The 22,472-nt window shown below is 39.8% G+C and overlaps 4 protein-coding genes across 5 annotated transcripts; all 4 read left to right on the forward strand.

The window, feature by feature from the left end:
• Positions 1-3,139: 3,139 nt before the first annotated feature.
• On the forward strand, positions 3,140-7,271 carry LOC127782107 (uncharacterized). Its single transcript, XM_052309186.1, has 6 exons — positions 3,140-3,587; positions 3,915-4,147; positions 4,262-4,333; positions 4,792-4,877; positions 5,746-5,820; positions 6,185-7,271. Exons 1-6 carry the CDS (start codon positions 3,564-3,566, stop codon positions 6,691-6,693), a joined length of 999 nt encoding a protein of 332 aa, XP_052165146.1. The 5' UTR covers positions 3,140-3,563; the 3' UTR covers positions 6,694-7,271.
• Positions 7,272-7,417: 146 nt separating this feature from the next.
• On the forward strand, positions 7,418-8,841 carry LOC127782118 (40S ribosomal protein S5-like). Its single transcript, XM_052309196.1, has 4 exons — positions 7,418-7,586; positions 7,664-7,935; positions 8,328-8,531; positions 8,603-8,841. Exons 1-4 carry the CDS (start codon positions 7,515-7,517, stop codon positions 8,655-8,657), a joined length of 603 nt encoding a protein of 200 aa, XP_052165156.1. The 5' UTR covers positions 7,418-7,514; the 3' UTR covers positions 8,658-8,841.
• A 2,233-nt stretch (positions 8,842-11,074) lies between these two features.
• On the forward strand, positions 11,075-15,784 carry LOC127768322 (uncharacterized). Of its 2 annotated transcripts, none has more exons than XM_052293913.1 (14): positions 11,075-11,287; positions 11,457-11,539; positions 12,048-12,119; positions 12,198-12,276; positions 12,571-12,644; positions 12,818-12,919; positions 13,690-13,779; positions 13,855-13,929; positions 14,025-14,057; positions 14,141-14,221; positions 14,590-14,643; positions 14,713-14,784; positions 14,856-14,930; positions 15,288-15,784. In XM_052293913.1, exons 1-14 carry the CDS (start codon positions 11,251-11,253, stop codon positions 15,435-15,437), a joined length of 1,077 nt encoding a protein of 358 aa, XP_052149873.1. In that variant the 5' UTR covers positions 11,075-11,250; the 3' UTR covers positions 15,438-15,784. The 2 variants fall into 2 exon arrangements, with proteins under 2 accessions (XP_052149873.1, XP_052149951.1); XM_052293991.1 differs by having other exon boundaries at positions 11,076-11,287; positions 12,571-12,638.
• A 1,101-nt stretch (positions 15,785-16,885) lies between these two features.
• LOC127760501 (sphingosine-1-phosphate lyase) lies at positions 16,886-22,472 on the forward strand. Its single transcript, XM_052284771.1, has 15 exons — positions 16,886-17,234; positions 17,322-17,367; positions 17,811-17,962; positions 18,112-18,171; positions 18,888-19,112; positions 19,186-19,327; positions 19,570-19,620; positions 19,728-19,819; positions 20,613-20,739; positions 20,847-20,862; positions 21,233-21,340; positions 21,429-21,483; positions 21,750-21,896; positions 21,997-22,075; positions 22,179-22,472. Exons 1-15 carry the CDS (start codon positions 17,038-17,040, stop codon positions 22,299-22,301), a joined length of 1,620 nt encoding a protein of 539 aa, XP_052140731.1. The 5' UTR covers positions 16,886-17,037; the 3' UTR covers positions 22,302-22,472.

Raw genomic sequence — 22,472 nt, forward strand, 5'->3', positions numbered from 1 at the left:
GGACAAAAAATGACTTTAAATAAAAAAAATTCAACTACAAAGTTATAGATCGCGTCGAGGGCTACAAGTTTGATATAAAGTTTGTCTTCATTAGAATTCATATGAAAAAGTTATGAATTATTTTTAAATATAAAGTCTTTAGACCATTCTATTTGACCCAGCAAATCTAAGTTTAGGGACCAGGGTGATACAACCGAACAAGTTGGAGGACCTAAATGAGTGATTTGCAAGTTTAGGGACCGGGATGACACAGTCGAACAAGTTTGAGGACCTGAGCGGTCAGTTTGCGAGTTTAGGGACCGGGATGACACAACGGTACAAGTTTAGGGACCGATGATAGACTTTACTTTTAATTTATTACATCGTGTCATCGTGTAAATCTTCGTGTTGGTGTGATTCGCCGACCGTTTTCTAGCCGGCTGATTATATATGCCAAACTTATACTCCGTAAGTAGGGAAAGGTGACCTTCAGCTTCAGGTTGAGAGATTCTACGTGGTACTGTGATAGCTCTTGCTTTTGATGGACATGTAATGTGTTGTTGTTGACTATGTGGTACTTTGTGATGCTTGGACATGTTTATATGTGGTGCTATGTTAAAAAATCCTGTTGAAATTGTGTCAATTATTGCTGAAATTGTGTCAAAATTCTATCTTATATGTAAAATTTTGGCAAAAATCAGGTCAGATTTGAAATACTATATATGTCAAAATTATTGCTGGAATTGATTTTTTTTATGGCGATTGAGTTGTGTGTGTGTAAGAAATCAATTATACTAGCCAACAATTGAGAAAAAAGAGAGTTGCATAGGTGGAAGAAGTTCTGGCTGCCTAGGAATATGGGGGCAACTATCTACTGGCTTGACACTCAATGACATAGAGTAATTTTTCTCTACCCTTAAACCCTTGGAACAAAGGTTTTTTTATAAGAATACAACATTTGGGAAGAATTTCCGTGTACCGCACAAGGGTCCATCTGAATGTTGGTATTGAATTCGCCCTATTGAAGGAATTCCTTTAGTCATGATTCAACTTCCATTGGGATTGTAATCGATCTAAAAATTCCTATTTTTCCATAACCCTGACATTTTTTGGGGGGCTTTTTATCCCGGTTGAAGAAAATGGAGTTGACAATGGGGAAAAAAAACCTATGTATTTGTTGAAGAAGTCTTGCGTCCCTAAAAGGTTTGCCATTTTGCGGTAGCCGAATCATTACAAAATTAGAATAAATAAATGCAAAGTTGTATTCCATTTACTTTCAATAATGATATTGAGATTTTAATAATTGAAAAATCGAAATCAACAATTAGTTAATCATAACCGATATGGACTTACACTTAATAAATGTAGTGTTGTACATGGTGTGGAATTTAAACTATATTTTTATGTGACAAAATAATTTCTAAATCAGACCAATAGATACAAGTTGTACTGGATTTGAAATCTCATTATCACTTTTTTCCAAATTTAATAGTACTAAGTTTTGGAACCAACTAGTAGGAAGTTACATGTCTCAACTTAGTATCTAACTACCATAGGGTTTTAAATAACATTCATTGATATAAATCAAAATCCTAAACCATATATCACAATTGAAGATAAATGATTAAGGAAATATAATCATAGAAACAATAATATCAAACTACAACTAACTTTGGCCGATACGATGATTTAATATCATGAAAATTATATAATTAAATCATTTTTTTCATTTAGCTATAAATAATTCAATGCAGAGGAAAATTATAAGTTTCAACAATTGTAATGGATCAAGTAGTACTAAAACTTATAGTGTAAATGAAAAAAACTGAAATTAGCTAGAATTTTTTTTAAAAAAAGCCTATAGATGAAATTTTGATCCATTAATTCTGAACGGGTATCCGTTTCTATTCATATTCCTATGGTTTCAATATTACGTGAGTGGTCCATAAGCATGATTGGGCTAGACCAGAAAGGAATAGTACTGAATAAGCATTGCTCATCATCTTCCCTAGTCGAAGGCAAGAAAAAAAAGAGAAGAGAAGATGGGCGTCAGTGCTCCGATGACTAAACAGCGGTGAGGAAAGTGGTAGGACGTGTCGCACAACGTGAATCATCCATAGATGGTGGAGGTTTCATCCATAGATGGTGGAGGTTGACAATGAAGAAAACCATAATTGTAGGAACACGGCCGGCAACGACGTGGTCCCAATAGAGAGAAATAACAACAACAAACTCTGTTGGTGAACACGATCGAATGAGTGCATGAAAATGTGTTCCTGGATAAAAGGGTTCCAGTTTCTGGATAAAAGGGTTCCAGTTTCTTGAACGCGTAGGAGGAATGAAAGACGGAGAAAAAATGACTAACACTGTTCATCGTCTTCGCTAGCCGAAACGAGAAATATAATTGGAGGAAAGATCGGCGTCGGTGCTCCGGCGACCAAACGACGATGAGGGAGGTGGCAGGACGCGTCCCACGAGGTGGCTTGTCCATAGAAGGTGGCAGTTGGCAATGAAAAAACAAAAACCAGTGGAAACGCAGTCAGCAATGACATGGTCCCGATGGAGATAGAAACAACAACAGCTAGCTCTGGTGGTGAACACGACCAGGTGAGTGTGTCAAAATGCGTTTCCGGACAAGGGGTTATGGTTTCCTTAAACGCGCTGGAGGAACGAAAGACGGAAAAAAGAGAATGCATCATATAGGAGGGAAAGAGGGATGGGGAGGAGAGGGTTGCCATGAAAACTTTCTACTCCCTCCATCAATGTGACATATACTAGTACTATGAATCTAACAGCTAGATTCATTTAGGATTTATGTGTCAAATCCAACCAAAATCTCTTATATTTTATGACGGAGGGAGTATATATAGAAGTTACTTTAAAATATCAAATATATCTCTTTGTCAAGTTTGTAATAACTAAAACTTAATTAATCATATGTTATTGGTTTTCTCGCTTTACGTGCACAAACTTAATCTTCACCATCGTCAATTTTAAAGTTTAAACACCATGTTTAGGGTTTAGGGATAAGATTCAAAATCAATATCCAGCAAGCTATATGTAGCAGAGTTGGACTCTTATTTTAATCTGAGGCATGATAATATTTTTATACAGCGTAAATGGATGGCCATATTCATTTATCCGATTGATATCTAATTTTATCCCTCACAAGTCACAGGGAGGAGTCGAAAAGAGTCAATACCAGCCGCGCCACCGCTCCCTCGCTGACCTGCCCGTGTTCGCCCCTCTCGCCGGCCGCCGACCCGCCCCTGCTGCTCACCGCTCCAGCCTCCGCTCATCCCAAGCCTTCCACCACAACCCCCCACCCCTGCTCGCCCGCGCACCCAGCTCACCAGCGCACCCGTCTGCGGTCTGCCTGCCGCTTCTCCCTCCCGTGCAGGTGCAGGGGAAGAGGCAAGGAGGGCAAGACCGGGGCGCAGTGGGGAGTACGGAGGAAGCTGGTGCAGCGTGGGAGAGAGGGAGCTGGAAAAGAAGGAAGAAAGGGGGGCAGTACAAGGGGGACTTGGGAGGAGGAAGAAGGGGGAAGATTTTGAGTATATGATCAATTTCGCCGTCCAATCCAGATGTGCGCCAACCAATTCGCTATGGTATAATTGATAATAATGATACCTTCCTTGTTGTATCTATCTATCTATCTATCTATCTATCTATCTATCTATCTATCTATCTATCGATTTCTTATCTTTCTTTGCTCATGCCTGACGATGTCATGTCACAGCTGCTATGCTATAGCAATCTCCTTACTTCAGGATTATCATGTATGTAAATCACTAGTAAATGTATTACGAGAATATATACAATTAAGCATGTATCACATCGATGTAATTGGCTTAGTACAATAAAGCTTTCATTATCTAAAAAAAAATTACAGTTCTTGTGTTGCTCTGTGCGAACGAAACTTTAAACTGGAACAGGTTGAGGAGCTGGCTTCACTCATCAAGGACAACCTCTACAGCAAGCACCTCGTCCTCTCTACTGAGGAAACCCTCGTCGGGATCCTACAGAACCAGTACCACAACTCTGACGATGACGAGGATGAGGACGATATAGTGGCAGCATACCGCGGGACAAATAGGAATATCCTAGAGCTCCAACCTGCCAGCTCCTATCAACGTCTTCTTTTGCATCGCCTTGCCGACATCTACGGGTGCTCTTTCCAATTCCATTCGACCTGCTTCACCTACCCTCTTCTCAAATACTAACTTAACTGGATAGAGTAATATTTGCAACTACTAATGTCTTGCTTTTGTGTCGCTGCTAGGTTTGTTCATGAATCTGTTGGTGAAGGTGAAGATCGACACTTAGTTCTCCAGCGCTGCCCTGAAACTGCCATGTATGATACCAAAAGTGACCACACATCTCTTTGTTATTGAGTGTCGTCTTATGTCTCCCTATGCCCTCATTTCGCTGTTTCTTATACTACAAACATGTACAGTTTAATTTCCACCTGCATCATTCTTCAATGCAATAGAAAAAAGGGTTAATAGAAAAACACATTGTTTCCACACAAAAAACTGTCTTCAGGGAAATAAAACAAAAGCTATCCCGTAAACTCATGATCACATCTTGTTTGTTATTCCTTGCCGTCTTGCTCCAATTGCATCCCTAGTTCCACCTGTGGCGAACCATTTGGCTGCTCACACTTTAAGATAATCACGCCATTTGCCTCCCATAGCTATTGTGTTGACTCAGAGCACGGAAGCTGAAATCACACTTTTCTTGTGACCTACACATGAGACATTATTCTGTAGTTCTATTACCTCTGATTACTTATTATTTCATATTGCGCAGCCCACCTGTCCTCGTAAGCGACGTATTATGGGAGTATGACAACAAAGATACATCGACATCTGTTGTAGTGAAGAGGAAAGATACAGGTGAATTGTTATAATTTCATTTTGTGGATCATTCATGATGAAGCATTTTGATGGGGTGACACTACCCTGTAGCACCCATGCTGCCAATTCTGTTTGTGCTTTAGTAAATGGTCCATGGAGAAGATTCGTGTGTACTTATGATCCGTTGTTCGGCTTGTCCGGGCTCAAGAAAATTTCTGGATCCTCCTCTGTTTTGTTCCCCTACATAACCACTGTATTACCTGACCAATATATTTTTTTTCTGAAAACAATCATAATGCCCTTTACTCATAACCCTAAGATACCTTCCCTAATTAATGAAATGGGTCCATAGCGGATCAAGAAAAACTAAAAAAAAAGTATGGGAGGATAAAATGAAGAATCAGGGCACACTAGAAATTCTCTTCGCAAAAAAATTATGAAATGATTCCTCTTGATGGTAGTGACCAAATCTGGAAATAGGAACTAGGAAGTCATTGTGCAGTGCCTTAGCCTGAATTTATTTCACCCTCTCATAAAAAGGGATTAAAAAATGCACAGTATGGTCGTTGAGCATGATTCGCGTGACAAAGGAGTAAAGCTGGCTGCTGGATGCCAGCTGGAGAAATACTGGTATTTTTTTCCATGTGAGTTTGAAGTGGGTAGTCAATTTGACTTACATTTTCATCGTTCCACAGGCATAGTTTGATGTGTCATACGACATTCAGTTCCATAGATATCTTCTTGTTATTCCCTTAAAAAAGATATTTCTTATTATTCTCTCAAGAAATTCTAAGTGCACCATCTGCACAAAGAAAAACCTATTCTACATGTATAAATGTGATGCACTGTGCAATCTTATGTGTGTGTAACAGGTTAATAATTAGCATTTTGAATTCTCTTCTAACAGATCTTGAAGAAGCCTGGAAGGAAGATGCCCAAGAAAATATTTCTGCTGAAATCTCGCATTTGAAAAATGATGCAGGTACGTTGCGCTTGCTGTCCACCTCTCAACAAAGCGTCTTTCAAACTGTCTTAGGGTGTGTTTGGAACTCCAAGTTCCCAACTCCATTGCTTTGTTTTCGTACGCTTTTCAAATTGTTAAACGTTGCGTTTTTTTCCAAAAAGTTTCTATACGAAAGTTGCTTTTAAAAATCATATTAATCCATTTTTGAAAAAAATAGCAAATACTTAATTAATCATGTACTAATGGACCGCTCCGTTTTCCGTGCCAACTGTTTGGGATGGGAACCGGCATATGCGAACGCAGCCTTAAGCTTGGTTCTCTGCATAATTTCAGTCGAGGAATTTAAGTCTGAAAAAAAACCCAATCAACTCTTTTATTTCAGATTTGAAGGCTTTGCAAAAGTCAGTTGCACCCCCAGCACCGTCACTCAAGGAGAGGGAAGCTGCTTATCGAGCTGCTCGCGAGCGTATCTTCTCAGCGCACGATGCCAAGGGAAATGGGACAGCAGTGGCAAAACCTAGGCATGTTCCTGCTGTTGCTCAACGGATGATCGCGCATGCACTTGGCAAAAAAGTTGAGAGCCCGACAGAGACAGCAGCCGTGAAGAATGGCAAAGGAAAGGAGCCAGCGGAAAGTAGTAGGAACAAGTTAAACCCACGCACAGCAGGTGGCAAGGAAGATAGCAGGTATGTTGAGAATGGCAGAATGAGGTTGCACACCGGGAATCCATGTAAGCAGAGCTGGCGTACAAGTAACAGTAGAGCTGCTAGTAGTGTTAGTCCTGATGAACTGAAGAGGGAGCAGGTTGGAGCGGCAAAGAGGATGTTTGTGCATGCCCTGCGGCTGCCTGGTGTTGAAGGAAGTGATGGTCCGGTGCGGAAAGGCAAGTAAGAGTCGAGTTGAGATGGGAGGTGTAGTGTAGGTATTAGGATGGAGTGAAATGGCAACTCTGTGATGATTTTCATCTGGTGATACTATGCTGGTATAAGATGAGATGGAAGGCCTGGTATCCCTTGGTGGAAGAAGTTGAAGCGCAAAATGCAATGCTGGGGATATGCAAGTGGAAGAAGTTGAAGCGCAAAATGCAATGCTGGGGGATATGCAAGTGGAAGTGGTGAGAGCTAGCTGCTTGCCGATGGCAGCAGTTGTGGCAATATTGAGTGCAATTGACAGGTCTTTGTTTGTTTTGTTTTTTTTTTTGCCAGAAGCTGCAGTTTAGCAGGTCCTTATTTTCGTCAGAAGTTACAAAGAGAGAATATGCCAATTTTTAGCTTTATATTTTGCTGAAGGCAGACAAGTTGTAGAGGAATATGCTGATCCTTAGAAAGAACTTTGTGTAGCCTATTTGGATGGTTTCAGACTTTCAGTGATAGAGTCGGAGCAATGTTGGTCTCATTTTCGTTTGCTGCTGGTTACTTGTATGAATACATTATAGAAAATGAGTATATTGACGATATGATCCTGTAAGATATTCTATTCCATTATCCAAAAAAAAATGAAATCCCTGCCGTCCGATGCGATGGGCGATGGTAAAACCCTAGCTCGAAGCCAAGCACAGCCTGGGCCGGGCCCGGCCCAGCCCAACAAGTAGTCCGCTGTTATAAAGGGAAGGTAGGCATCTCCCCCCGCGCGCCGCGACTCATTAGGCTACTCCACCCACTCTTGTTTAGGGTTTCCCTCAGCCGCCGCCGCCGCATCCACGCTCAGCAGCCATGGCGGTGGTCGAGCAGCCGCAGCAGCAGGTGGTGAAGCTCTTCAACTGCTGGTCCTTCGAAGACGTTCAGGTTTGCCTGTCCTCCCATTATACTAGTAAGCAAGTAGGGGTACTCGTCTGGTCTGTCGATAACTCTCGTTGGCGCAGGTGAACGACATATCCCTCGCCGACTACCTCGCGGTGTCCTCGACGAAGCACGCCACCTACCTGCCGCACACGGCTGGCCGCTACTCGGCGAAGCGCTTCCGCAAGGCGCAGTGCCCCCTCGTGGAGCGCCTCACCAACTCCCTCATGATGCACGGCCGCAACAACGGCAAGAAGATCATGGCTGTCCGCATCGTCAAGCACGCCATGGAGATCATCCACCTCCTCACCGACGCCAACCCCATCCAGGTCATCGTAGATGCCATCATCAACAGGTACCACCGTCCAATTCCCAATTCCTTTCAGTTGCGCACTTCAATTGTCCAATTCACTTTTTTTTCGATCACCCTCACCCTCTTATATGCAAATGCTTATCACTGTCCAATCACCCCCACCCTCACCCTTATATGCAAATGCTCATAACTGTAGTATTTTTTTTCTTTTTACAAATACTTCTATCCCAAAATACACTCCTCTATTTTGCCCGCGCAATTAATGTTATCTTACTAGCCAAAAATCAAGACGGGCATATATATATATATATATATATATTGTTTGGTACGAGTAGTACATACGAAAATGTTTGTGTTACATGTCTAATGTGACAATTTACTACTATCACTGAATGAAATGAACACAAATAAACAAGCATGATTGTTGTTCGCAGCGGCCCGCGTGAGGACGCAACCCGTATCGGCTCTGCTGGCGCTGTGAGGAGGCAGGCTGTGGATATCTCTCCCTTGAGGAGGGTCAACCAGGCAATCTACCTCCTCACCACTGGCGCCAGGGAGAGTGCCTTTAGGAACATCAAGACCATTGCTGAGTGCCTTGCTGATGAGCTCATCAATGCCGCCAAGGGCTCATCCAACAGGTAAATCTTGCTTCTCATTTGATGAAATGAGGCTACTGACACATCCATGCTCTAATTCTGATATGTTACAGCTATGCCATCAAGAAGAAGGATGAGATTGAGCGTGTTGCCAAGGCGAACCGTTGAGTGCTGAACCCATCTCAGTGTGCTCGAGCTATTGCCTTGCACTGTTGGCAGTACTTTTTGCTAGTCTTTTTGGGCTTTGCCAGAGTTACCTGTGATTTTCTGTTTAATGACGAGTGCTGAGAAAATGTAGTAGTCTGTTCGCTATCGACATTGTTTTATTACACCCCCAATCCTTGTTCCTGCATGATCTGAGTTCTTTATGTGTGATTGACTGATGATTGGTTCTGTTTCTGATTATGTTACTTGAATTTCAAGCTGTAGATGATAGCTTAGATTAGGTTCATTATGTTTACTCGACTTAGGATGTGTTCGGTTGGGTGATAGGGAGTGAGAATGCACATTGTTTTCCGCGCGCACGCTTCTCAAACTACTAAACGGTGTATTTTTTGCAAAAATTTTCTATATGAAAGTTGCTTTAAAAAATCATATTAATCCATTTTTGAAATTTAAAATAGTTAATACTCAATTAATCATGAGTTAATGGCTCACCTCGTTTTGCGTATCTTCTTAATCCCCTTCTCCTCAAACACACCCTTAGCTTGCTGGTCTTGGTATGTCTCTGATATGCAAAGTTTATCAACTAACTTAGCTTGCTGGTCTTGGTATGTCTCTGATATGCAAAGTTTATCAACTAACTTCGTATCTGCACCACCCTAAATGGAATAAGAAAATTCTTATTTGTGAATGAACTCGGGCAAATGGCCGCCTACCAGTTTGGTATCAGCACAAGTAAATTATGGTGTATGTATTTCACATGAACAGTCAATTCCAATTGTTGAGTTAAGCTGAAAATTTGATATATCATTTGCAACGTGGATAAATGAGATTGCTGAAATCTGGGGTAGTTCTGTGTGAGGTTGCTAAATTGATCTGTACTTGTCGTGGCAGGCTGGTAGTTGTTCGCTGGTAAACATCGATCGATTTGCGGTATGTAGTCCTCTGAGAGCTAGGATAAGCACACAAGCATGAGCCTTTCTTTTTTCTTTTTCATTGATAGCTTGCTATATTTTTAACAGAGGGAAGAAGGTTTATTTTCGTAATGGACTGAACAAGCCTAGCCACTAGCCAAATTTACTCAAACAATTTCCAAATCATAAAGGGACCCACTCTGGGTGATGGAAGCGTTGTCCACAAAAGGTTTGACTATATAACGAATTTTTTATCATGCAAGATATCTCCCAATTGGATGAGGCATTCTTGCTTTGCACACAGCAACAGTTTGTCCACAACAAGGGAGGCCTCCTTGCGGTAGTATGTACGCAAATACTCCTTCTGTTTCGAAATGTTTGACGCTGTTGACTTTTTATCACATGTTTGACGGTTCGTTTTATTCAAAAAATTTAAATAATTATTAATTCTTTTCTTATCATTTGATTCATTGTTAAATATATTTTTATGTAGGCATATAATTTTACGTATCTCACAAAAAGTTTTTGAATAAGACGAACGGTTAAACATGTGCTAAAAAGTCAACGGTGTCAAACATTTCGAAACGGATGGAGTATAATCTTCTTCCTTGACTCCTATCTCGTCTTTGTTTCTGCTTGGCTCCTCTTCCCCTCTTATCGATGAATCGAATAAGTATCGTAACCAAACATGTTGGCGCGGTTGGAAATCGCAGAGTAGTGATGCCTCTGCTTGAATGGGTGAGTACTCTATCACTCACAGTTATATCTATTTCACCATCACATCCACAATTGAAAGTTTGGAATTAATGTCATATTATAATTATGGTTATACTGTGATGCCAATCCTTGTGTAAATATAAGCGAGAATCCATTATATGCCACGTTCTATAATAAGCCATCAACTTTTGCTTAACTTCTACGATTTACCATCACCGTCTGGTTAGCCTCTGTTAATACTGTACAAATTTGTCGAATGACCAAAATACCCTTGGGACAAAAACTTCCAAAATTTGGATAAAATAATCGGAATATCATATTATAAACTTAAGATTGTAAACATCCAAAATTTGGCCAAAAACTTGAAATCTGATATTTCGATTATTTTATCCAAATTTTGGAAGTTTTTGTCTTAACGGTATTTTGGCCATTTCGACAAATTTGTACGGTACTAACGGAGGCTAACCGGACGGCGATGGTAAATCGTAAAAGTTAAGCAAAGGTCGATGGCATATTGTAGAACGTGACAAAGTTAGTGGCAAATCATAGATGTGTGACAAAGTCAGTGGCTAATAGGTTGTCCCATGTAATAGAATCTTTCCCTGCCTTAAAAAGAAGTTTGAAAGGGCAAAAGAAAGAGAGAGAGAATTAATATGTCATCTTATGATTATAATTATATGCCAATCCAACATTCGTGTAAATATAAATATCTTTCCATGCCGTAAAAAAGTTTGAAAGGCAAAAGAAAAAGAGGGGAGAGAGAGAGAGAGAGAGAAGGGGGGGGGGGGGGGGGGGTGTGGAATTGATGATAGGCCAAAGGTGGTGAGGAAGAATCTGGGTCGTCCAGGCAAGATCCCACGGGCGATGCGAACGAGCACCGGATCCGCTGCGGCTGCTCGGCGTCGGGTCGGAGGTGAGGTCTCGAAACCCTAGCTGCTCCGACGACGATCGTGGCAGCCGCCGTCGCCATGGTGCTGGGAAAGATCGTCATCGTCATCGGCTCCGGTAGGGATCCACTCTCGCGATTTCTGTGCGTCTAATCTGTATGTATAGGGTAGCTTGGCCCAATCTCCCCTCTCTCTCGTTAGCCTCTAGCTCGATTCGCTCCTGCTCCTGTTTGTTGCTTCATTTACTGGAGTAGCTTCGATTAGCTTTACTTGTTTGGAAATTGCAGGAATCGTTGGGACATTACTCACCAGCGGAGAGGCCAAGATTGCGCTCCCCGATTTTAGGGATGTGCTCTCTGGTGCCTTCAAGGTTGTTCTTTTTTCTTTCAATTTCAATCATTCCTTCCTTTCAGTAGTATTTTGTTTTTATTTAGAGTAAATTTCACAAAACTACATATTTTATGGTTCAAGTTGTAGAAAAGCACATATTTTGACACTTGGCACTTAAGTACATATATTTTGGTAGTTTAGTTTCACAAAACCACACTATCGATGAATGGATTCACTTGTGATATGACAACGTGGTTGTTTCATCTATAGTATGAGGACGTGGCATCATATTAATTTCGTGCGATGGCTGGTAATAGGATGCCATGTCCTCGTCCTAGGTGAAACAGCCACATCATCTCGCGGGTGAATCTATACATCGATAGTGTAGTTTTGTGAAACTACACGACCAAAATATATGTACTCAAGTGCCAAGTGTCAAAGTGCGTGTGGTTTTCTGCAACTTGGACCACAAAATATGTAGTTTTGTGAAATTTACTCTTTTATTTAAGACATAAAAGGTTCCTTTGCTCCTTTGCTCTGCTCTCTAGTTTGTGACCAAGCAAGACAAAAAGGATGGCCCATCCACCAGCAGCCCTCACGCTGCTCACTTGCTATCTCAGGTCTCCCACTCGTCATCTCTTACTGTACTTCATCGCTGGATGGCTCCATGATTAACCCACTGCTCATCTAACTATTAGGTCAATCATCTCAGAGAGGACCTCCAACTTTTGTCCAGGTCAAATCAAGTTGCTATTGTCACCGTCGATGGTAGACCAGGTCTCTCCCATTCTTCTCTGTTCTGTTGTATCTGCAGTGTGCTTTTTTCCTGGAATTATTAACCATAACCTATTAACCTAGTGATATTTATGTTTTCTTTACCGTCCGTATCGTTTTTCCTGCCAACCATTATCTTGGAGGAATACATTGAGCCCATTTTCTGATCTAACTAATTTATGGAAACTTGCTCGTGAAATCGTTTGATGCCCTTTTGGACACCAAATTTTTGTATGTAATTTTTGCAGCTACTTCATTGTCTTCTATACTAACGCTGACAAATTCTTTCTTTTGCAGGCCCTGGTGCTTATGGTATAACAGCTGTTGTTGCTGGGGCTATCGGCTATTTATACATAAGGTGGAAGGTAAAAGTAATCACTGATTCTCAACTTGACAGAAGGGTGCTATTGAACAATTATAAACACATCATCTTAGACTATCAGACAAGCAAAGTTTTCTCTTTTTCTCTCTCCTTCCTTTTCATTTTAGGGCAACTGTCATAATCCACAAAATGGGGCAATCAAGCTAACTCGGTGATTTACAGGGTTGGAAACTTTCTGATTTGATGTTTGTGACGAAGCGTGGCTTATCTGATGCCTGCGATGTGGTTGGCAAACAGTTGGAACATGTTTCAGAGAATGTTAATGTAAGTTTCTCCTTCGTTCACTGGAATATGAATATTGCACTATTTGAAGCTTTTACATGCATACTGCAATGATTCTATATTTCTCTCTTTGGGAAGTTGGAACTGTTGTTTGTTGAATGGAGTTCAATCCTTTAACATCCCGTTAAAGTTTGTGGCATACTGTATGTCAATCACTATTGGACTGCCACCTCAAATGAGAGAGTACACATCAGGCCGCTCAATTAAAATGGTTAAAGGGGAAATATCTAGTGAAAACCATCAAATAAATGAAAACCTGTGAAAACCGGACCGAATCTAAATTCATAACAGTTTCCTATTACTGTTCACATGAAATTTGTCTTTTTTGTTCCTCCCAAATGAAGTTGAGTTTTTACTTAAGATTTGGTGGGAATGTTCCTCTAGTTTTTTTTTTCATGAATTTAGAGAACTTTTAGGTCCGGTTTTCACTTATTTGATGGTTTTCACCAGATATGTCCACATGGTTAGAATACCTTGGATTTGCAGGATGACCTTTCTTGGATATGAACATTTACAATTATGTGTTGTTTTTGTATATGGCATCTTTATAATTCTATTAAGCATTCTTGACCTATTTGGACCAAACAAGAAAAGTTAACCTGAGAAAACAAAACAGAATCTATGATTCCCACCTCCCACTAGATATGCCTCTGAACATTTTGAGGCTAGCTTTGTTATACCGTTGCATCTGCGTGTGCTTACTCCCACTGTTTGATTCAAATTCGTGTTTATGTGCAATCTTCTGATATCAGGCTGCAAAGAGGCATCTGGCAGGAAGAATAGATCATGTAGATTGTACTTTAGATGAATGCCAGGAAATTACAGAATCCACAAGAAAAGAGGTTTGAATGCTCAAGCATTATGTTAATAGGATTTTATATAGTTTATCGGAGGTTGATACAAAATTAATTCAATAGGTTACAGTCATCCATGAAGATATAAGTGCCTTCCAGGAGGAAATGCAATCAGTTCATCTTGTGGTTCGTACTCTGGTAGGTGCCTTGTATTCCGCATACACTTCTTTTTCAAGATAACTCTTTTCCTCACTGGTGCTAGATGGAAACTGACTTCTTCCCTTGTACTACAGGAGACAAAGCTTGGACGTCTTGCATATACCCAAGTAATTAAGAGTTTGCAACAATATAACTTGCTTTACCCCCAGAAATATGCATTTTGCTAACCTCTTTTACTGAAATGTCTTAGGATCGTACAGCACGAGGAATTTATGACTTATGCGAGTTCACTAAAAGGCTGGATAAGAGCCCCAAAACTGATACTCGTCAGGCAAGTTAGCACAATGCCCAAAAGCTATTTTTGGCAGACCTTGCTATGTTGCTAGCCTGAACTTCTATTCCCTTACGATCCCATACTAGAACATTATTGATATAAAAAGGCATACACTTACACATGAGTTTCTGATAGATTGTGTAAAATGACTGCTCAGACATTGATTTGGCATTATAAGTTATGATATGGCTCCTACATGACCAACTTTAATCTATTTCTTTTGATCCATGAGATATCCCTCAGGCAATGTCCCTCGACACAGTTTCTGGCGTGATACCAATTACGATGTATTAAGTGGCACCATGAAGCTTTCTTATATCATCCTTTTATACTGATAGTCTTGATTTTTCTTAATCGATTTCCAGGTCTTATCATCAACTCCTCTTCCAGCTATTGAATCGCCAGAGAGAATTACAAGGGTAAAGTTGTGCACCTTTTTGAATGTTAACATGATTTGGATTATCTGACCTTTTATTTTCTTACCACAGGCTGCTTCTTTGCCTCCAAGTTCAGAACCGGAGTTTTCTGGCCCTCGATCACCTGTAACAGAGGCATCTAAGGTCAGGTCTGGTTTTGTGTCTGAGGACATGTTTGACCTGGGTTATTGCATCTAATTATTTTTCTTTTGCAGGTTGTGCATTCTCCTACAACTATGTCGGCATCAGGACTGAGTATGCTAGTTGAAACATCAATGCCACCTAAAAGGGTAATATCATCTAACATGCTTTTAAATTGAATAGAGCGACTCATGGCCTGTTAAGTGTTATTGCTTACGCTGGGAAAGATGAAGCACTTCGCCTGATGATTATAGACATTGGAAATACTAGCTGTTTACAAAGACGATGGTGTATTGACTATGCTTGGGTGAACACATTAATAGTGAGTCTGCGTTATACTTTCTGGCAATATGCCCGAGCTTTTATCACTTTTCGTTGCTCGACTAGGTGTGCCATTGTTGTTACCTTCCAAAACTCTATAGCACTAAATGCAAACTAGAATGTAAGGAGTGTGTATGCCCTAAACTGAGCAGCTTAAGTTGTCTTAATCCTGCATGAATTTCCAGGGTGTTTTGAGCCGAGCAAGTTCTATGAAAGAAGGATCCCAGGAGCTATCAAATGGGTCATCAAGTTCAGGGGAACCAACCATTGGGAGGAATGTTCCAAATTCAAGACTGTTTGGAGGGTTTGGTTTTTTAAAGAGTTCTGCCAGTTGAGATACATGGCATTGTCATGGTTTTACCCAAAGGAGTTGGATTGACCTTTACGTGTATATGTACTGCTAGCTACTAGGTGCCAGTAGAAAAATATGCAGTTGCCCCATGGCATCACTTTCACCTATTGGAAGTGCCAATTTTTTGTAGAAATTAATTAATCTATATACCAAATACAAATGCATTGCAGAGATACTGTTTGTCGGTTGTGGTTGTAAAAAAAAAACTCGTAGGTGCAGAAAGAGACACCTGATTGCGTCTTGTTGCAGCAAGTTTATTTGGGGAGGATGTACTGGAATAAGGGTATAGTAGTAATAGGAATTATTATGGCACATTTGCATGCTTTGGCATATGGCACTCTGAGTTTTATTGATCTCAGATTTTCGTCACTTGTAATATACTACCTCCATTCTAAAATATTTGACGCCGTTGACTTTTTTAAAAATGTTTAACCGTTCGTCTTATTCAAAAAATTTAAGTAATTGTTAATTCTTTTTCTATCATTTGATTTATTGTTAAATATACTTTTATGTATACATATAGTTTTACACATCACAAGTTTTTGAATAAAAAGAACGGTCAAATATGTTTAAAAAAGTCAACGGTGTCAAATATTTAGGGAAGGAGGGAACATATATACTCCAGGTGTGGTGTGGGTGTAGTACGTATGAAGTACGATGGATTTGTTGTACTTTGGTTTTCACGGTGAGCCATCTTGTTGTAGCTGTCGGAGTAGGAGGGCAGCCATATTGATGGATGAAGGTCATATAATTTGAGCCTAATCGATGGTGATACTCCTACTAAACGCTCGCTCTTCTGTGAGGCAGGCTCCTTTTGTTGACCTGACTGAGTGAGTGACTTGTGGCCACAAATTAAGTCAATCTTGATAGGCCCAATTACTCCTATTGCTACTACTGTACATGATTTTCAGTAACATATTTTAAACATTAATTTATTTATATTATTTTTAACAACTAAAAGGTTAGTAAGTACTTTAAAATACAAATCTAGTGTTAAAACGCATAATACTTATAATTTTTATTAGTCTAAAGTTAGTGAATTTGATTTTCTTTGAAACAAGGACATCGAATCATTTGGGACGGAAGTACTAGTATATTACTCCATCCGTCCCCTGATACAAGAGGTTTTACTTGTACTGTTTGACTATTCGTCTTATTCTAAAAAAATTAGAATTATTATTTATTTTATTTGTGATTTACTTTATTATCAAAAGTACTTTAAGCATAACTTTTTATTTTTTACATTTGCACAACTTTTTTAAATAAGACGAGTAGTCCAAAAGTCAAAATCCCTTTAATTTGAGAACGGAGAGAGTATTAGGAGGAGATCTTTTTACACCTAATGAAATCAATGTGAAAATAAAAGGAAATATGCAGCGGAGAATGGGATCCCTTCTAGAAAGTGGATTTAATACTAGTGTGTGCTCCTACTTGGGAAGTTGGGTGGGATTGGCGTCGTGTTCGTGTAGCTCCTCTTCTCCTCATTGCTGGCTTGGCCTTTGGCTATACCTTCCCTTCATCACCTCCTAGTATAAAGCAATTCAATTCCCAATCCCCCCGGCCCGAAGTGAAGGAAGCGGATCATGGAGCTCGCCATGGATTTTGCGCTCCGCCTCCGCGACGCCGCCAACCACCACCTCTCCCGCTACGAGCCTCTCGTGCTCCTCGCCGCGCCCCTCCTCGCCCTCCTCGCTGCCCGCACCCTCCACGCCGCCGCTGCCGCCGTCGCCGACCGCGGTCTCCGCACCGTCCTACTCGCTCTAGCCATGACAGCCATCAAGTAAGCTTTAATCGACTTCAATCTCCTCCTCTTTTCTTACTTGTTGCTGCTATTACTATTATTATCCGTTCATACATACACACGCAGGTTGCTTCCGGGAGTTAGCGCCTACATCAACGCTGAGAAGAGGAAGGTCAGCAGCACACGCATCTGAGTACCTCTTCAATTCTCTCTCTCCTTTTCTTGTAGTAATCGCTCACTAGTGGCTTTTATTTTTAAAATGAAAAATAAAAATACTTTCTTTTCTACTCTACTCATTTTTTTACATATGCATATGCCTACCCTACATATGTTAAATTTTTTGCTTCATCTTTTTTGTTCTTTCCTATGGGAATGCTCCGTGGGTATTCAGATGCTACGTTCGTTCAGTTTGACATATGCAGCCGCGCGCATTAACTGGGAATGCTCGCGTGCACGCAACTCAGCCAGGCGTACCGTCTCTCTTATGATTGTGAATGCCATCTTTGTGATTGTGAATGCGATTGATTTAAGACCATGTTCATGTCAAAAAAAAAGTACTTCTACCTACATATCCCCGGATATCTCATTATTGGTGCTATACTTATATTGTAACAGGTTGTTGACCAGCTGCAGTCAGGTGGCACGTCCACAAAAAGTACTCTGCGGACCGAGTTGCCAACTGTTGGGCTTTCCAATCAAGTGATAAACGATCTCGAAACACTGAAAGCTAGAGATGTAAACTGGCAGGGAAAATGCTCTGGCACAGTGTATGTGCATCCCATTAATTCTCACACAAAATAAACCCAGTAAATTAAACGGTTCAATCATTCTATTGTGGTTCTTTTCGTTATGCTGTACACTGTACACATATTACTAGCATTCCGCATGTCAAATAACTTTTTTTTTAATATTGCAGTTATATTGCTGGGAGTGAATCCGAAGGTCATTTTGCATTGATAAACAAGGCTTACTCTATGTAAGATTTGGGATTTTGATCCTGTCTCAATCTCTATTTAAATAGAATATATAGACAATAATTGGTCACCATGTTTTCCAATAGGAGGGCGACTTAAGAAAGTATATAATAAAGTGTATTTATTGTTTCATTTATGCTCTGTTGCATTGGTGGAAGAAAAAAAGTAATTTGCATAATTTTATTTTTTTCCCTAGGGAATACCGTCATAAAATTCATGTCAGCCTGTCTCAACTATCAAGACAAATAGTCCACTAGATTACTTCAAATGTATAGTAGGGATACATATGTTCTTCTAGATTCAAACCAAGTGCCTCTGTTAGTATTTTGGGGAATTGACTTATTTATAACTCATATTTCAAAGTTACCATGTAGTCCCTCCATCCCAATTGATCATCATATATATTTATGCACCAAGACCAAAGATAATTTAAATCACATCAATCGAGACACCATGCACACATTCTCCCCACATACATGCATCAATTAAAACATCATGCCAATTACACCCTTAACATGTACACATTCTCCCTTGCTACATTAATTGTATTCTGATGAAACCCGTGTCCATGCGGTTATGTAATGATCAATTTGAGAAATTTTGGATTTCATTATATGATGATCAATTTGGGAAGGAGGGAGTAACTTTTTCTAGTTTTTATAGGCCTCCATCTAATTTTAGGCTTCTAATTTACCATAAATATTCTTAATCCTTTCAGGTTTTCACACACCAACCCACTTCACCAGGACGTATTCAAGAGTGTGGCACAATTAGAGGCTGAAGTAGTTGCAATGACAGCTGCTTTGCTTGGCAGCAAAGAAAAATCATCTGGTGGACAGATTTGTGGTAATATGACATCGGGCGGAACTGAAAGCATATTATTAGCAGTAAAAACATCACGCGACTATATGCGAACAAAGAAGGGCATTACAAAGCCTGAAATGTGAGATAAATGATGGATTATGTTATGCATTGTGATCACCTTATCTCCATGGTAATAAAGGCTTGTGATACAGGATAATTGCCGAATCAGCACATTCTGCATACGATAAAGCTGCGCAATATTTCAATATTAAAGTGCGGCGTGTGCCAGTGAACAAAGAGTTTCTTGCAGATGTGAAAGGATTCAAAAGGTGTATAAACGGAAATACGATAATGGTGAGATTTTATCCATATTCCTGTTTCTCTAGTTAGCTTAAAGCTGTTCTGATGCCTCCATTCACCTGAGATGAAAGATATTTGCATTTGTCTTTTCCTAAGGAAAGATTAGTATGTACCTTCTGACCCTGTGACCTTTTATAAGGAAAGATTAGTCTGTACCTTTACCTTCTTCCTACTCTTACATTTCTTAGTGTACATGTAAATATGTAAATGTTCCCTAACAATTTTCTGTTGCACAGATGGTGGGGTCTGCACCAGGATTTCCTCATGGTTTAATTGATCCTATTGAGGTATGTTAATCAATCATTGTTATGTTAAAGAAAACCAAAAATATTTTTTCCTACTGAAATTGCGCACTGCAAGTTCAGTGATTTCTTATATCCCGGATCATCTTCAGGAACTTGGGGAGTTGGCTTCACGATATGACATTTGCTTGCATGTTGATCTCTGCCTTGGTGGATTTGTATTGCCTTTCGCTCGTAAGCTTGGGTACCTACTTACTTCATAACATGATATCTTACCATTATTATTAGCACTTGAGCAAATTTTGAATAACTCGCCAATATACACATTTAATCATTTTCTTACAGCAACATGATGGTTTGCCTATTAATGATTGCTTTAATTTCAATAGAGGAGGTCTCAAACTGTCTACATAAGCAATTTGTTGATACCTGTATTATATTGCTTTTCACCTATAATCTTGGGTATTCCTTCATGACCATTCATTTGTTCCCTTTATCTGGATTTACTCGACTGTTCTCAGATGATGTTCTGATTTCTTATCAGTAATTTCAGCATTTGCATGAACTTTGAAGAACTTGCCAGAACATTACGTAATATTCACTTTTTTAATCATGTAACATGATGGTTTGCTTGTTAATGATTGTTTTAATTTTGTCCCGAACTGCCACCAACTGTGAACTAAAAACCCAAAGGTTATGGCCATGTATAACCACATATGGAACAAGTGTGTGCTTACTATTGCAATACCCAAGCTAATGTGAAGTGAACAAATATGCAAATTTTTGCTAATCCCTAGTCATAGATCAGGTCTGATGAATCTGGACTGGTTTAAAGCAATCTTATGATAGTTACTTATCTTAATGTTCATTTATGTCCCATTTATTGGTTTTAGATACTTGAAGTATATGTCTCTTTTGTTAGAAATGATGTGTTATAACTTCAATCATATATGGCATCCATTTTGTCAAGGCCATTGTTACATCTCTGATTGAACTAATGTTATGTGTACTAATTCTATGACTTCTCTGCAATACAGGTACCCTATTCCTCCATTCGACTTCTGTGTCAAGGGAGTTACATCAATCTCAACTGATGTTCATAAGTATGGATTAGCCCCAAAAGGGACAAGCATTGTCCTATATAAAAATCATGAAATTAGAAAGGTAAAAATAGCCTTGGAGTATTTTTCTCTTTACTTTTCTCAGATATTCTAACATTATTCCCTCCATCTATTTGGCACTGGCATCTTGGATACTACCACCAAATTCAGCATCAATTTGTTGCTGGTAAGCTTCAATCATTTCCTATGAAACTTCTCTCTTGAGTAAACCTTTTTAAGGGGTTCTCACTTCTCAATAAAATTTTGACCTCTATATTTATTCGACAGATATCATGGTTGTCGTTACATAACTATTACAGCTTAACAGATATGATCATGTTGCAAAACTGCACGAAAATGTTCAAACAGGGTAGAATATTTCTTACATGATTATGGTAACTTTGGTTGGAAGAACGTAGATTCATGCAATGCAAATGGTAGTTTGCGTCCTAGTAGCCCTTGGCTTACTTTCCACTATCTGACATGAGCAACGAATCTTGAACCAAAGTTTGAATAGTGGTTTAATGTGGGGATTTTGCTTCCTTCTTTTTTTTCAGTTACTGAATGGACTGGTGGGCTCTATGTTTCACCTACTATTGCTGGAAGTAGGCCTGGTGGGTTGATAGCGGGAGCTTGGGCTGCTATGACGTCTCTTGGACTGAACGGTAACAGGTTTATTCAGAAGTTGACCAGTCCAGTGGTAGTTTAGTAGTGGAACAGTATTTCTAATGGATACTTGTGCTTGGTTTCCAGGTTATATGGAAAATACAGGTCATATCATGGAAGTGTCGAAGAAAATACAAAGAGGGTAAACTTGCCTGTTTATCATCCTTGGAAGCCTAGAGTATAAACATATATAAAGACTGACTACTGTGGTGTTTTGGTATCAGTTAGTTTGGGAAATTTTTTGAACAGAAGTGCCATTCACATCAATATTATTCCTCATAATTGTAGGGATGCACATTGTGTATAGTCAAATGGCAAACTTTAGATGCCCTTTCATGTAGATGTGCTGCATCTGAATTCTTGAGAGCACGTGTTTAAAGAGAGAAATGTATTGAATGCATTGCGCAGGATTGAAGATATCCCAGGGTTGTTTGTGATTGGAAAGCCAGACATGACTGTCGTGGCATTTGGCTCAGATTCGGTTGATATATTTGAGGTGAACGACATAATGTCATCAAAAGGCTGGCACCTTAATGCTCTGCAGAGACCCAACAGGTAAAACAAAAACATAGTCTGGTTTCAGATTCAGACAAATAACCATAGTGTAACGTATTTATGTACGAGTGTAGCCTGACGATGTTTTTTTCTGTTTCAGTTTACACATTTGTGTGACACTGCAGCACACGGTCATATATGAGGAATTCCTGAAGGATCTGAAAGATTCAGTGGACACTGTGAGTTACCAACATATGCATGTTTTGTCTTGATAGAGTAGTATATGATTGTAGTGAAGCTACTAAGGTAACTAATTTTTCTGTGTAAATTGCGATGCTGTAGGTAAAAGCAAATCCAGGGCCTATTAGCGGGGGGCGAGCTCCGATTTACGGAGCTGCTGGCAAGATGCCGGACAGAGGCATGGTCAGGGAGCTGCTGGTGGAGTTCATGGACGCGTCTTGCTGAACATATAATATATCCCCTGTTCTTGTTATTGTGGCATTGCTGATTACTGTTGTACTAGTATTATCATCATGTTCATGTACTCACCATAGAACCAAAACATAGCCATAGAATAAAATGCTTATTTGATCCAATAATAATAAAATATAGCTGCATGCAGTTCAGTTCATTTCA

This window comes from Oryza glaberrima, chromosome 1, assembly GCF_000147395.1.
Source record: "Oryza glaberrima chromosome 1, OglaRS2, whole genome shotgun sequence".
In the NCBI taxonomy this organism is placed as follows: domain Eukaryota; kingdom Viridiplantae; phylum Streptophyta; class Magnoliopsida; order Poales; family Poaceae; genus Oryza; species Oryza glaberrima.